Source organism: Myotis brandtii, unplaced genomic scaffold, assembly GCF_000412655.1.
Source record: "Myotis brandtii unplaced genomic scaffold, ASM41265v1 scaffold637, whole genome shotgun sequence".
NCBI lineage: Eukaryota > Metazoa > Chordata > Mammalia > Chiroptera > Vespertilionidae > Myotis > Myotis brandtii.
The window spans coordinates 207,246-223,825 of NW_005370439.1; the positions used below are offsets into that span (position 1 = coordinate 207,246).

Consider the following 16,580-nt stretch of genomic DNA (forward strand, 5'->3'; position numbering starts at 1 on the left):
TATTTGTAGTTTTGCTTGGGAGACACTTTTGCAAAATGATTGCTAATAATATCTAGCATTTTACCACAGTAAGACTTATAGATAATTGAAAACAGGACATAATTTACCATCATACTCACACTCACATTTGATATGTGGTATTCAGACAGTGTTACTTGGATGTCATAGAGGATAAATGGATTAAAATGAGTAAAATAATAGTTTTTCTCTTTTTATAACCTTAGCCTTTTCACAATTACATTTATTGATGAAATGGAAAAATAAATGAGAGTTGTAGGTTTCTTATGTTGCAATCCCTATAAGCAAAGCCTGAGACAGGAATTTGGATGCATGCAATTAATTAATGAATGCCCTCTGGAGACAGGAAATGATGAAAAGCAGAGGATACAAGGAAGGAGATAAGTAAGGACATACAAACTCCAATCTGGAGTTGAACTTCAGAAGGCAAGATGGTCAGTATATGTCCACAGCCTTCTTCCTTGGCACCAGGGGCCATAATCTTGGTGAGGCAATTCTAATTGGGTTGAGAGTAAATAACTTGAAGAAAGCTGTAATGTGGACAATGAGAAGCCAACAATCACAGGAGCAAGGAGTAGGTGTACAGTTTTGCAAGGCGATCTGGACAAAGGACCAATGATGTCAATAATATCTTCTATCTAATTCCATTTCCTGGCTCACTTGGTTCTCTTCCTGCTCTGATTTAGATGTAATGAAGACATAAACTACACTTTTTGAGGATATTTTAACTTGGGTCACAGGTCCCTTACTAACTCTTCTAAATTTTTGATCAAATAAAAATAATATTTTAGCCCTGACTAGTTTGGCTCAGTGGATAAAGCGTCGGCCTGCAGACTGAGGGGTCCCAGGTTTGATTCCAGTTGAGGGCAAGTACCTTGGTTGCGGGCACATCCCCAGTGAGGGGTGTGCAGGAGGCAGCTGATCAATGTTTCTCTGTCATTGATGCTTGTAACTCTATCCCTCTCCCTTCCTCTCTGTAAAAAAATCAATGAAGTATATTTAAATAATAATAATAATATTTTATTTCTTGGGACATTCACACTTTATAAAATAAAGTCAGGATACATCTAGAAAGTGACTATTTTTCCCAAAAGATATGAAAACCTATTCCTTCAGTCCCTTAGGCCTTATTCATAGCAAAAGGAGAAATAAGGGAATTGCCTCTTCTACTCAGACTAGTTAGTCTCCGGTAAGTGTTCTGGAGATGGTACCAACATCAGAGCTAAAGATTGGCATAGTAGGATAGTAATGAGGACAAAGATAGAAAGTACAAGGACTAGGTCTATTTCTTCTCATTTATTCATGGTTTCTTTTATCATTTGATGGAGGGGGAAGGAACCAATCAGGTAGTTGATATGACAATTATAACACTATTTAAGAAAGAATTCATACTTTTTTCTCAGGGAAATTCTGGGCTTCAGTGATCAAGCATATAGGTCCCTATAGTTTGTATGGATATCTGTGGGGGAATTTGTGGGAGTTTGAGATTGAATTGGGTATTAATATACAAAACTTTACTCTATTTCACCCAAACAAACTCATAATTTTATAACTCTGTTCCTACTGGCCACCATTCTAACTTCAAAGAAATTCATGATAGTTACATTATAGACACAACTATAAACACCTAAATTAGTATTATTACAATAATTGAGTGTCAAACAGAGATATTTAGTATACAGGTTTTTTTTTATTATTATTGCACAGACTACATTAGGTCTAAGACCTGAGCTTAAAGAGCTATCTTAGAATAATTTGTAGCTCTACTTTGATAATTATTTTACCAAGAAATATGATCATGGGTGGTTGATATGAAACTTCTTTGTTCCCATGTCACAAATCAGAGTTCTCAAATGAAGGGCTGTAATGGTCAGAGATCAGGGTCTAACTTTATGGGTAGTAAAAAGATGAAGAATACCACTCTGGATCTGCTTGGTCTTGACACTATAGATTATAGGATTCATTAGTGGAGGAAACAGAAAATAGACATAGCTCATAATGAGGTGGACAATATGTGGAACGTCCTTCCCAAACCGATGAATTAGAGACAATCCAATCACTGTGATGTAGAAAACCAGGACACAGCAGATATGGGAGACACAGGTGTTGAGGGCCTTGGCCCGCTCATCTCTGGAGGCAATGCTCAGGACACTCTTGAGTATCAACACATAGGAGATGAGAATAATCATAGAATCCAGTACAAATATAAGGACTACAAGCACAACTGGATACAGCCGATTGAAGGTGGTGTCAGCACAGGCCAGTTTAATGACATCCTGATGAAGGCAGAATGCATGGGAAAGGACATGGGAATGGCAATATGGAAAAAAGTAGAGGGGTGAAATTGGAGGAACAACAGATACAAAGCCCCTCATCAGTACTACCAGCCCAATTTTCACTACTCGAGTATTAGTGAGTATAGAGGTATATCTAAGGGGGTTGCAGATGGCAATAAACCGATCATAGGCCATAGCCAGCAAAACACCAGACTCTACAAAAGAAAGTGAATGTATAAAGTAGGCTTGAGAAAAACAGGCTACATTTCCAATCTCCCTGTGGTCCAACCAGAGGACACCCAGCACCGTGGGCATTGTGGTTAAAGTCAGCCCCAGGTCTGTGGCTGCCAGCATGGCCAGGAAATAGTACATAGGCTCATGAAGATTGTGATCTTCCTTAATGAGAAGGAGGAGGGTGACATTGCCGAAAAGGACAGAGATGTAGACAAAAAAGAAGGGTATAGAAATCCAGTGGTGAGCTGCCTCCAAGCCTGGAAAACCAGTCAACAGGAAGGAACTGAAGCTGCTGTTGGGCCACATGTTGGGTTTATCCAGAAGAAATGCTCTTTTTTTTCCTCAGTTATTCAGCTACCACAGAAATGTAGCTCTATGTTCAAGTTAGCACTCCAAATATATCGTCCCAGAATTCTTACTTAAAGGTAATAATAACATCAGTATAAGCCATTGTTTCTCAAAACATATTCTTAGGACAATTTTGTGTTCTTAACTCATATTCTAGGGACCATAATATTCTTGGAGTTTTATAGGATTATCTGCATTTTAACCAGCTCCCCAGGAAAGTTTGATGTTACAACTTATAAACGATTCCCGTCAACTATGCAGACTTCACAGAAGAATCTATACATGAGGGATTTCAAGGAACCGAACCCTTACCTTACTCCATTCTACTACCCAAAGCTATGATTGACTTCACAGTAGTGATTCCTAACCCACATTATCCTGCATATGCATGATTCCTTTGGATTCTCAACAAAAGATCCATGAGTCTATGAGAAAAGTGGGGGAAGAGAAGCTGTATCACTAGCACTTTTGTTAAGGAGAAGATAGATATGAAAAAGAAATATTTTGCTTCCCAATTCCATAGATAAGTGATGGAAAGACAAAACAAAAATGTTTACATTGTGTTTGTTAGCTTTTTCCTGGACATGGCAGAAGTACTTAATCCTTACTACAATAGCCCAGAGTAATTGGAAGTTAGATGGTCATAGACACTTGAGCTGAAATAAATGTTGAGGTCAGACAAGGATAGCACTCATAATAGTTTCTCCTTCAATTTGAAAAAATTATCTTTTTTCTATAGAGCTTCTTTCTCTTTCCCATTATTTTTCTGTGGTCCACTACAGTATATCCCCAGAACCTGATTTCTTCCTTTATAATTCTCCATTTGTATTTAAGCAACCACTGTCCTGATGTCCTTCCTTTTATATCCAGCCATAACTTTCTGAACCTGTCATATCCAATACTAAATGAGATCTCTGTTGCTACTAACAGAAAGTTGTCTGTTAGTAGAGGAAAGAATTTAAGAAGGTTTAACATCTCTTCTGCCACTAGGTTATGAGTTTCTTTCATATAGAAACCACATTTTATTTGCCTTGCTCAATGCCTAGCAAAGTATCTAACATATGATACTATATATACACATACTGCCTATACATATCTATTATGCATATATACATGTGCATATATACCTAGATACACACACATAGACACACACACACACACAAATACACATATGTGTATATATAAGTACACATATATACATTACTTTACACAATATTTTTTGAGCACCCACTGTGTAGGCATGACATTTTAAGCAGTGGAATTAAATGATAAGACAAAGTTTCTGATTTTGTCAACCATAAATTAAATTAGAAAATAAATTTTAAAAATTTAGATAAATATAAGTGCGATTAAAAAATAGCACTATTTAATGGAGATTGATTGGTGTGGTATTGCATACATTTAGTATAATAATTTGGTTGATCTGGGACTGAATCTCTGAGGATTTGACTTTTGACTTTAAACCTGAATAACAAAGAAGGGCTGGCCATATGAAGACCTAGAGAAGAGTATTTCATTGAGAGGGGGAAATTAGCATGTTTGGAGCTGGTGAGCAGACTGTAGAAGGGCAATAGGTAATGTCAGAGATGCTGGCAGTGCTCTCATAGGCCTAATAGATAACACCAGGAACTTTGTTTTTACTATAATTGTGATGAGAAGATATTAAAAAGTTTAAAATCACAATGGAGGAGAAAATGGTGACATTCCGATTTGCATTTTTAAGTTATCACTTGGACTGCTATGTAAAGAGTAGATAATTAAACAAGATAAAAGCAAGGGAAGTAGTTGGAAAGTTATTGCAATACTTCACCTGAGGAATATCTTGATTTGACTAGAAGAGTAGCCGTGGAGATGAAGACAATGTAAACAGAAAATAATGCATTTGTGGTAGTTCCAAGGCTTGCTGATACGTTGGAAGTAGGAATGAGAGAATTACTAAATAAGATTGACTCGAGATTTCTGATTTGAGCAAATTAGAGAATGGTTAAGTCATTTACTCAATAGGGGAAGTCTGAGAGAAATATATTTACTTGGGAGAAAATTGTCATCAGTCAATACTGCTGAATTAGAACAAATGCATGTCCTATTTTTTTGGGGGGGGTCACATACCAGAAGAGTTTCCTAAGCTGTTTCCTCCCCCCAAAATTAAAGACTTTCAAATATTCAAATATAATTTTTGAAGTTATCTGTACCTGTAGAGATGGGATCCAGCTGCAAGTTTTCAACAGTGCTGAGGTGCCAGACATCTGGGCATGGGGAAATGATTCAGCACTTTTAGCCTGACCCTAAGGGATAAAAAATTAACAGAATCACTTCTAATTTTTCATATTCTATTCCTAGGAGTGAGAAACATAAACCAAAGTTTAGTGCTTACTGAAAATATGAATGAAGTTCATTCTTTAGTCACTAGATGCAAAGATAATCCCACATAGCTGCTCCTCTTCCTATGTTCTTCAAGTACTACTTCACTCTCACTTCTCTGACCTGTCAGCAATGATCTTTAATCTAAACTCTTACTGCAATTTTGTGAAAATTTTTCTCTAGTAAAAGAATATGTAGCACAAGCAGTAAATTACTGCAGAAAAAGCTACCCAAAGTGGAAGGGACCAATTCCATTTTGCCAATAACCTTCAACTCAGTTTTCTCTTTACTATTTCCAAGAATTCCATGCAAATTTACCTGTCTTTCATGCTCTGGGAAATTCACATGTCTTCAACTAGAAGCTTCTCTTGGTTTTTAAGAAGAACCCTTATAGAGGAGAAAATAAGCTGAGAAAAGACCATAAGAAAAGAAAGAGGTTATTGTGAATATATAGTTGAATATGTAAAAATTCAAGTAACTTTCTAACATTTACAGTTATAACCTCTCTCTGCCTCATTTAAATGTCTTATAGAATAGGAAGTGCTTCTGTATTTATCCTCTAGAAAGCATAGGAGACATATGGGAGGACCAACCATATTCATACCACAAGGCATGGCAGATCTTCTGTATTCATGCCCAAATCTCTTCCCAAGTGTTCCCAACTTCAGACTGAGATCTGTTCACTCATTGAGAGCTATAAACTATAGAGATCCTTCCCTTTTTCTTCTCCTATCTTTTCTCTCTAGACAGTTTGTATAAGAGTCTCCTAATCATACTTTCTGTATTTCTGGATGTTTTCTCATACTCACATGCAGCAGAGCTTGGTTTTTAGGAATAAGAAGCAAAGATCTTGGCTCTGAAAAATCAGATCATACAGCTTTTTCTCAAAGTCAGTGAGGTTATTAAATGAAGAAAGCCAATTGAAATCTTAAGGAGTATTTTCTCCATCTGAACCCCTCCTGTGAAGAAAATGGAACACTAAATTAATCTTCCCCAAGGTATTAAAGCATCTTCTCCAAGTAAGGTATGAAGCTAATAGAGCCTCAGTTGGCAGCTTTGTGTGTGAGGACTCAGAGCACTTGTCTTTATGGCCCCAGGAGACCCTGGTGAACCTATGGGAGGCCATTTATTCTCCACATTTCCTTCAAAGGTCAATTATTTCCAGTTGCTCTCATGAGGATATTTAAACATCTTTTTGTAGGAAGTCATTTGAATTCTATTTTCTCCCAGGCTTATCTCAAAGTTAGTTGATGAGTGGGAAGTGAAATGACCTAGAGTCGATATAGTAAATGCATGTCCTCCTCCCCCAGTACCATACATGAACCCACAATCTGCAGCCCACACTATTTCTTTTTGAGTTCCTCTTGCCAGGATTTTTCTTGTTTTTCTAGAAGTGCAGTCAACATACTGATAGCACGGTGCTTTAGGTAATCACACCACATCTCTTTAGTGCCAGGCATGATAACATCTATAGTTTTCCCTCCACTCCTGATAGGAACTACACTGCCTTTAACCGGTTTTAGGTGACTGAGGAGAGGTTTCAATATTCTGGCCATTTCAATCCCAACATGGAGTAAGACTTTTGAGTATACTTGCTGCAGAGCTTTCTGATAGCTTGGATGAGGCTTTGTCAGCCTGTATCTCAGTCTGATTTCTTCCTCCATCAAATTCTGCTTTCTTCTTTTTTTTTTCAAAGGTTTTAACCTCAAATAAAAACCTTTCACCCCAAATTCAGTCTCAGCACCTGATTCTGGAGGACCAGCCTATGACAAGAGCATAGCCATTAGGTAGCTTGAAAGCATATATAAAAGCTTAAATTGCCTTGCTTGTCATTCCACTGGTGATATTATGACTGTTTCTGCTAATAAGATGATGTTGGAACTATATGAAAGGGTGCAAGAGGGTGCATCTGACCATGGTTATAATCTCCAGGGTCCTTACTCGATCAGAATATAATGTAGGCTAATCAAAGACACAAAATTAATCTGGACACAAAAATGATTCTTGATATCAACATCATACCATGGACAAAATTAAATTTGTGGTAGAGTTATTAAAAGCGTAAAGCTATTGTAATATAACACAGGGATTTTTATTCATTGTTTTTATATTTAATAGCTTTTAAATATTTTACAAAACCCAAACCATAAATAAGTTTGCATTAAAAATAACTTATTGCCATGAAAAAATATTTAAGAAAATAAGGAATACAGCTATAGAGTAGTAAAGATATTTGTCTTATATATATCTGACCCAAGACTCACATAAATAATTTATAAATAATATCTAAAAATCAATAAGAAAATATCAGACAACCTACTTCTTTTTAATGGGCAAAAGACAAGAACAGGTCCTTCCAGAGAAGAGGTAAGTAACTAATCCTATATAATAAAAGGCTAATATGCAAATCAACCACAAGGCAGAATGACCAGTCACTATCAGACTTAAGCCAGCAGTTGGACATCCCCTGAGGAGTCCCGGACTGTGAGAGGATGCAGACTGGGCTGAGGGATTCCCCCTCCCAAGTGCACGAATGTCATGCACCAGCCCTCTAGTAAATATATAAAAATGTATACAACAACATTATTACTCATCAGGGAAATGCAATTCAAAATGACAAGATACTACTACATACTCAGCTTTTTTTAAAAAAGCTGTAAATACCTAGTATTGTCAAGGATGTGAACTAATTGAGCCTTATGAATTACTAGAGGCCCAGTGCATGGATTTGTGCACTGGTGGGGTCCCTTGGCCTGGCTGGTGGGGATAATGGCCAAAACTAGCTCTCTGACATCCCCCAAGGGATCCTGGATTGTGAGAGGGCACAGGCCAGGCCGAGTGACCCCACCAGTGCATGATTGGGGTCAAGGAGGGACTGTGGGAAGGTTCCAGTGCGTGTCCGGCCTCTCTCACCCAGTCCCAATTGGCTGGAACCCAGCAGCAAGTTAACTTGCTCCCTAGTGGTCAGTGCACGTCATAGCAACTGGTCAAATGATCGAATGAATGGTTGAACACTTAGCATATTAGGCTTTTATTATATAGGATTATTGAAATATAAAATTGTGTAATCACTTTAGAAAATATTTGTCAGTATCTACTATAAATAAATATGTACTTATCCAAGGAATTATATTCCTATGCTTAGGCCCAACAGAAATTCATACCTACGTGCACAAAGCAAACAGTAAAATAAATATGTACCTTAATGATGAGCAGCACTGTTGCAATAGTTGCAACTATTACTGTCAAGAATCAAAAAATAAATATAGGGTATATTTATACAATGGGATACTGTATAGAAATGAAAATGAGCAAACTACTGCTACATGCAAACACATGGATATTTCTCACAAACTTAATGATGAATATTGATGCCAGACAAAAAAGAACACATAAAGTATGATTCTACTTTATAAAGGTTACAACTATGTAAAACCCATCTTGGAGGTGACTGGATAGGGCCACAAAGGGGATTTTGCTGAGCTGATAAAATTCTATTTCTTGTTTATAGTGGTTGGTACAATGGAGAACTTATTTTTGTAACAAATTCATTGAGTTAGATCTTTATGATTCATTCACATTTCCTTCTGTAAATTTATAATATTTTTCACTAAAGAAATGCTCACTTGCAGCCATTCCTGATTGTCAGTTCAGGTTTACCTAAATATTTTCTCAATCTTGTTTTCATCCTCATGTTGTCAATAATTAATTAAAATTAATTTAATTTAAGTCATAGTTAAGTTGAATCTCATCATTTCCTAAGTCATAGTTAAGTTGAATCTCATCATTTCCTTCATGAATAAAGAAATATATCTGAGTGTTTATCTGTTTTTCTCTATACATATTTCTATGACTAATATCTAATGTAGTAGACTTTTTAAAAAATTTTTTGCTAAGTAGAATGGTGCTCATGAGTTTGTGACTTTAATACAAAAATGAAAATTGCTCTCCATCAATCAGAGACATATCATTAAATTACCTGTGAAATCATCTACCTCCAGTAGTAGAAATTGGAGACCCTTACATTGATTCTACAGTTTAATCATTTAGATATCTACATGCCATAAAATTGTAAAAAATGGAATCTATTTCTCAAATAGTTGAATGTTGAATGGGAAAAGACACTCCAAAATACAAATCATTAAAACAAGTGTCATTGATTATAACAGAATAATAGCTAACATTAACTAACTGCTTATTACATGTTAAATACTATTCTAAGTGTTTTATATTTAAACCTCAACACAGTCTTATGCAATAATTATGATGTGCATTTAAAAAATAAGGAACAAGGAGGTTACATAACTTGCCCTAAGTGGCAAAGCAAGAACCAGAGTCACAATGTAAATGAAGTACTCAAATTCCAACATAAGACCCCTGGATTACAGACAATTGGCATTATGATTCCTGTCCTCCATATCTTACTGATAACTTGATTAAAAATGACTCTCATTCGTGAACAAACTGATAGTTGCCAGGTAGAAGGGGGGAGTGGAAATGGGTGGGTGAAAAGGTAAAAAGTTTAGAAGTACAAATTGGCAGTTACAAAATAGTCATGGGATGTGAAAGTATAGCATAGAAAATATAATCAATAACATTGTAATAACTATGTAGGTGGGTAGTAGACTTATTGAGGGGACAACTTTGTAAATTATATCAATATCTAACCACTATGCTGTACACCTGAAACTAATATAAATATTGAATGTCAACTGTAATTGGAAAATAATAAAAAATAAAAAGAAATGGATACATGTGCCACCAGGAGGGAGAAAAACTTCCATCTTGTTCTGTCTTCTTAGGAGATGGAGGATATAGAGAGACAAATCAGGGGAAATCAGGCACTGGAAAGGTGTTGTCTCTTTTTCATGAAGTAAGGCTCTTAGCTCCAGTGGCTGCAGCCAGAAATCAAAACTATGGGAAAAAAAGGTGGATGGAAAGAAATTTTTTAACCCCCACCAGAGGATATGTTTTTATTGATTTGTTTAGAGAGAGAGGGAGAGAAAGAAAAACAACAACAACATCAACATGAGAGAGAACATCCACCAATTATTTTCTGTATGTACCACAACATGGGATTGAACCCACAACCTAGATATGTTCCGTGAACACTTTTGGTGTACTGGGATGATGCTCCAACCAGCTCAGCCACCTAGCCAGGGTAGAGGAATTCTTTTACTTCACCAAAATGAATGCCTTGCTCTACATTTCCTTCCATATACTGATGGATATAATTTATCACTCTCTTAATAATAGGACTTAAGGAAAAGCTAGCACACAGCTGGAGACCTTGGGGACTGCTGTTCAAAGCCCCAGATCTCCAAAGCCAAAGCTGCAAATAAGGATGAAAAAGATGCAAGGCAGGAGGCATCAAGGGAGGGAGGACAACGAGGGAGGGGCAATGAGTGGCCTAAATTAGGAATGGACCCTGGAGAGGTGATCCTAAAATAAATGTTCCTACCAGCCAGAAATTTGTGCAGGTTATGAAAAAGATGGTGTTATGACTAGATCCTTGATAAGGCTAAGGAGTCCAGATTCAAGATGATGGAACTGAAGAAGGAAGAGAACCAAAATTCAGGTCAGTGGGGGTATCTAATGAATCTTCTCTCTCGGGTCTCACTGAAGGCACGGGGATAGAGAGGGCAAGATAGGGAACTGGCTTCTCAAAGAAGAAAAACGATAGTATTATCTGTCAAGAGCATGTGCAGAAAAAGCACAGGTCCTTAGGATTCTCCAGCACCTCTAAAATTTGTTGTATTTAAAGATTACATATTAAAATGTAGAAAATAAGGTCACAGATAAATTCTGGAACCTTGAGGCAAAGAAGAATTGTAGGAGTAAACCAGATGATGGGTGTAGACTCAGTGATAAAATATGTTTCTACTTCTTGTTCTCTTTGTGTCCAAACATTCCACCTCTCTGGCCTCCTTCTAACCTTGTGATTTCCTGTGATTTCCCTTAGAAGTCCAGATGAGCACTAAGGATAGAGTCTCTTCTAAAACTATAAGAGGCAGCTCTGTAATCATCAGAGGTTCAGACAGTTTCTGGAGAGAAGTCACTATCTGACCATCATCCAAGATAATAAGTCAAGTCAAAATTAACCTTGGATGGAGCCTGGGCTGCATGGACCTTTAGATCAGGAATGGAGATTTGCATAGCTGTGTATCTTTAGCACTTGGAAAAACACACAGAGCACAATGGGCATTCAATAATACTTCCTGGAACTGCTCAAAATCAGGCCCTTAAGAGGCTCAAAAATCAATTTGCTTGTGTAGGTGAAACAACCATTCAGTGGCTAAAAATGAACACAAATATTGAGCTAGGCATTGTGTGAAGAGTTAAATATTGAGAATGAAGCCATGGAAAGCCCTGCAGATAGAATAAACACCAGAATGGATTATAAATGTGAACTATACAAAAAGGAATGATAAGGATAAAAGTTAGAAGATAAAACAAAGGAACAGACCAGGGAGAGAAGAAGCAAGTATTTGAGATAGGAAAGGAAGTGTCAGAAAAAGTGAAGGAAAGAGCCCAAGGGGAAGGGGAGGAAACATGTGAAAGGAAAGTCTAAGCAGCTGTATCTGTATGGGCCCACAGTTTATGTTTGAGAGTTTAATTAGCTTCTCATCAATGAAAAACCAAGTCCACTCTAAGAAAGAGACTGGGAATGACGAATGGCTTCAGGGAAAAGGAAAAGCCTAGGATATTTAACCACTCCAAAACTCACAAATAATCTCATGTACCACAAAGACAATTCCCAGTAAATCAAATACAAATGTTCAGTTTTTCACCATTAAGTATAGTGTTCATATTGATTTTTCATATATGATTTTATTATGTGTGAGTAGTTTCCTTTATTTTTATTTTGTTGAGTGTTTTTATTATGAAAGGCTTTGAAGTTTGTCAGAGCTCTTTCTGCATCCATTGAGATGATCATGTGAAGTTTTTCAATTCATTTTGTTGAGGTGGTGTATTATGTTGATCAGTTTTGCATTGATATTGATAAAGGATGTTAGTCTATAGTTTTCTTTGTTTTTTATTTAAAATCTTTATTAAAGTATAATTGGAATACAATATTATATTAATTTCAAGAGTAAAACAAAGTGGTTTGACATTTATATACTTTACGATATGATCACCTCGATAATCTAGTTAACCATCAGAGGTGTAAACTCCCAGTTATAAAATACTTAATGGGAAAAGACTGGTATCTTTTCCAGTGTAATAACTGATCTCTCTATAGGAAAACAGCTGAATATAATTGGTGAGATTTATAAAGTCTAGCAAGTCTTTAAAAAAAGGAACACATGCAAAAGACAAGAGCAATGGTAGGAAAAATCTGTTAACTCATGAAGAATTGAGGCAATTTATGCATGTCTTACCAAGCTGCTAAGCTAGCAACTTCTAAAAGTTACATGTAAAATAAATAACAGCATGTAAGCTAGATTGATTTTTTAATAATAAATATCAAGAATGCCAAGATACATCAATTCTATTATTGTAACATAACAATGATGATTAAATAACTTTTATCTTTTTTAAAAAAAAAGTTGTTTTTAAATATGGAAACAGAAAAGAGAAAAATCAAGTTTGGTTGTTCTTCTTAACACTACAAAGATTTCACCCATTCCTGAAGTTTTTCTAAGCCACAGTGCATAAAAAGGACTCTGTCATTTGATTAATGTACCTAAGACCTTGGATGAGTAAGTAGTATGATTCTATGGAATGGAGGAAATAGGCTATTGTAACATTTCTACAAAGATAATGAGCCACAGGTAATGTTCTAGTGTCCTGACATATAATGGAACTAAACAATCATTTGTTTCTCACATTTGCTTTTTTAAAAATATATATTTTTAATTAATTTCAGAGAGAACAATCATTTGTTTCTCACATTTGCTTTTTTAAAAAATATATTTTTATTGATTTCAGAGAGGTAAGGAGAGGCAGAGATAGAAATGATGAGAGAGAATCACTGATTGGCTGTCTCTTGCATGCCCCACTCTGGGGATTGAGCCTGCAACTGGACATGTGCCCTGACCAAGAACTGAACCTCAACCTCCTGGGTCATAGGTTGAGGCTCAAATGCTGCAGGTGGGGGGCATTTGCTTTTTAGTTCTATCTGTCTCGCTGGTGCCCCCCACTCCTGCTTCTTTAATTCTGAATAAGCTGAGTATTTTCTTAGCCTTTTACTTACAGGAGGACTCAGTTATTCCTCCTCTTTTTACCCCTGTTAACAGAGTGTGGTTTTACCCTCAATCTGCTCCAGGCCCAGGGCTCCACTCTTGATGACATCAGTAGCTACCATCAGAAGTTCCTACACTCACCATTCTCCTTCTCCCCTTTCCATTTCTGCTCAAACATATCATCTTTTATCCAGTGTTCTGATGGTTTCTAGTTTAATACTTTTATTTACAGTCAAATCTAGCCTCCTCAAAACTCTATTATCTTATATCTGTTCCCCAGGCTTCTTAATAAATTTGACACATCTCAGGATCAATGACTAATCCTGCTACATGCCCACTAGATAGGGAGTGGGGAGGCTCTTCCAAGTAATAACAACCAAATTTCAAAAGTGAAGAATAGCTTTCTTCCCAAAGCACTTCCCCATTTGCAATTCTATTCCATCCTCACACCTCTGTCAAGAGCATGACTGGGCAGAAATTGCTAGTACCATTTCAAGATAATGAAACCAAAGCTTAAGTTTGAGTGACTTTCTCAATATCATTATTGTTACACGGTAGTAGAACTAGAACTTCAGCCAGAGTATTCTGAAGTAAAAGCCCATTAATCTTGCAGACATTTTTTCATGGACAAGAAGGGGTTCGGGAGTCATGCATTCAATGTACACCAAGATGTTTCTTTTCAGTCTATATCAACCATAATAGAAGGTGGCTCCATTTTTCTACAGCTGATGCCAGAGGCACCAATTCATGTTCTTTTTACTCTCAGAGATTGGCTGTCTGCCCCAGAGGATAACTTAAAATTTGAATGTCACAGAGCCTTCTCACTTTTGTTAAATCTCACCATACTCCATAATTTAAAAAAACATTTCCCTCAAACCTGCTTAAATAACTAATTTCTATCTTAGTATCTGCAAATAGGTGACATGCCACCAGTAATTTGTCTTGTACTGTTAATAAATAGTGCTCTCAAATGCTTATCATAAAATCCACCTTACTTACTTTTGTATCTATGTTACAGAATTTTGAATTCTTTGAAACACAGTACAATAACAACTGAAGTATTTTGCTGCTGGGCAACATGGATTTTGAGGTCTATGTATTTTGAAAATACACACATATAATTAAATTGTATCATTTCTACTGTCTCCCAAAGTCTCTAGAACTTCGTCAACTGAATTTTGCCCGCAGATATATTTAGCCTTAGCCATTCCCTCAAAACAACGAGTCTATTTCATTTACTTGCTTACTTATTGTTTATTAGTTTTGCCCTAGGATGTATGTACTTGCGCTTTCAACACTGCTCAGGACCAACTTTCTACTGATCTTTTAGGTTTCATGCATTCTGGAAAACCTTCATATCCTCCCTGATACCACCAGTCAAGATGAGGGGCACCATAAAAAACACCCTGTAAGTTGCAACATGATTATGGCACTCTTCAAATATAGTGATTTCTTCTTTCATTTTGTCTTTCTTTTCTAGGTTATGTAATTTGTAAGGATATCAACCAGGTCTGTTCTGCATACATTGCCATATCCTTGGCATATTGTTCAATAACCTTACGTATAGGCAATCCTCAATAATTTGTAGAATTGTTTTTTATACATTCTATTTTCCAATGCCTAAAAACCTCTAGGGGCTGACTAAATTGCCGTCCTTGCTATCCCTGGAAGTCAAGACTAATAAATATGTTATAAACAGGTAGCACATTCAAGGGGCAAACTTCTAAAGAACTGGAGCTTCTATTGCATTATTTAAAGGACTTATTTTCGTCTTTCAAGGCCTGCAATGTGGCTCAATACCACTACTTCCTCATTTCTGCTTACTGGCTTCCCAGGCATGGAGAAGGCACATCACTGGATCTCCATCCCATTACTGGTGGTTTATATCTCCATACTTCTTGGTAATGGCACCCTTCTCTTTCTCATCAGGGATGATCATAACCTTCATGAGCCCATGTACTATTTCTTAGCTATGCTGGCAGCTACAGACCTCGGAGTGACATTGACCACAATGCCCACAGTTCTGGGAGTCCTGTGGTTGAATCACAGAAAGATTGGCCATGGGGCCTGCTTCTCTCAGGCCTACCTTATCCACACACTTTCTATTGTGGAGTCTGGTGTATTGCTTGCCATGGCCTATGACCGCTTCATTGCCATCCGCAACCCCCTGAGATATACTTCCATCCTTACAAACGCTAGAGTAATGAAGATTGGGGTGGGGGTATTAACAAGGGCCAGTCTGTCAATTATGCCAATAATTATTCGCCTTCACTGGTTTCCCTATTGTCGATCCCATGTACTCTCCCATGCTTTCTGTCTACACCAAGATGTCATCAAGTTAGCCTGTGCTGACATCACCTTCAATCGTCTCTATCCAGTCGTGGTTGTATTTGCAATGGTCTTGTTGGACTTTTTCATTATCTCGTTTTCTTACATTTTTATTCTCAAGACTGTCACAGGCATTGCTTCCGGAGAAGAAAGGGCCAAGGCCCTCAACACATGTGTCTCTCACATCTGCTGTATCCTGGTCTTCTATGTCACTGTAGTTGGTCTAACATTTATCCACAGGTTTGGAAAACATGCTCCTCACGTGGTCCACATCACAATGAGCTACATTTACTTTCTTTTCCCCCCTTTTATGAACCCTGTCATCTATAGCATTAAGACTAAGCAGATCCAGAGGGGAATAATTCGCTTATTCTCTCTGCCTCACAGGAGAGCATAACTTTAACTCATTGTTCTGCTTACATAGAAACATAGAAAAGCTAACAGCTTGTTTGTAGGAGCAATTAGGGAAAGGCATGTCAATGGAAACCAACCTCTGCTATTTAGAACATAATCTTGCCCTGCCTATTTATTGCTGAGTAGTATACAATATAATATATGTACAGTGCTAAGCATATATGTCAAGTTCCCAACTAATTTACTGTTTTCCCAGGTAACTCACCCTGTTTGGTGAGCCTATATTTGGATCTATGGTGCCAATCACCAGCATTTGAGTCAAATTCCATTGTTATCTCATATGTTCTTCCTGTATTGGCTCTGATATACCTAGTAATTACATTCTTCACCTCAAATATTCATCTGGTTTTTTCACTTGCATAGAGCTGGTTGCTATCTACAGAAATGCACTAAGTAAAGCAATGAGCCTTACCTT

At 37.0% G+C, this 16,580-nt stretch overlaps 2 protein-coding genes across 2 annotated transcripts; one reads left to right on the forward strand and one right to left on the reverse strand.

Moving 5' to 3' along the window:
• Positions 1 to 1,836: 1,836 nt before the first annotated feature.
• LOC102257263 (olfactory receptor 51B5) lies at positions 1,837 to 2,885 on the reverse strand. The gene has a single exon (XM_014528490.1). The coding sequence runs from the start codon at positions 2,832 to 2,834 to the stop codon at positions 1,896 to 1,898; it is 939 nt and encodes a 312-aa protein (XP_014383976.1). The 5' UTR covers positions 2,835 to 2,885; the 3' UTR covers positions 1,837 to 1,895.
• A 12,324-nt stretch (positions 2,886 to 15,209) lies between these two features.
• Positions 15,210 to 16,148, forward strand: LOC102252447 (olfactory receptor 51B6). Its single transcript, XM_005880403.1, has one exon. The coding sequence runs from the start codon at positions 15,210 to 15,212 to the stop codon at positions 16,146 to 16,148; it is 939 nt and encodes a 312-aa protein (XP_005880465.1).
• The last annotated feature ends 432 nt before the right edge of the window (positions 16,149 to 16,580 follow it).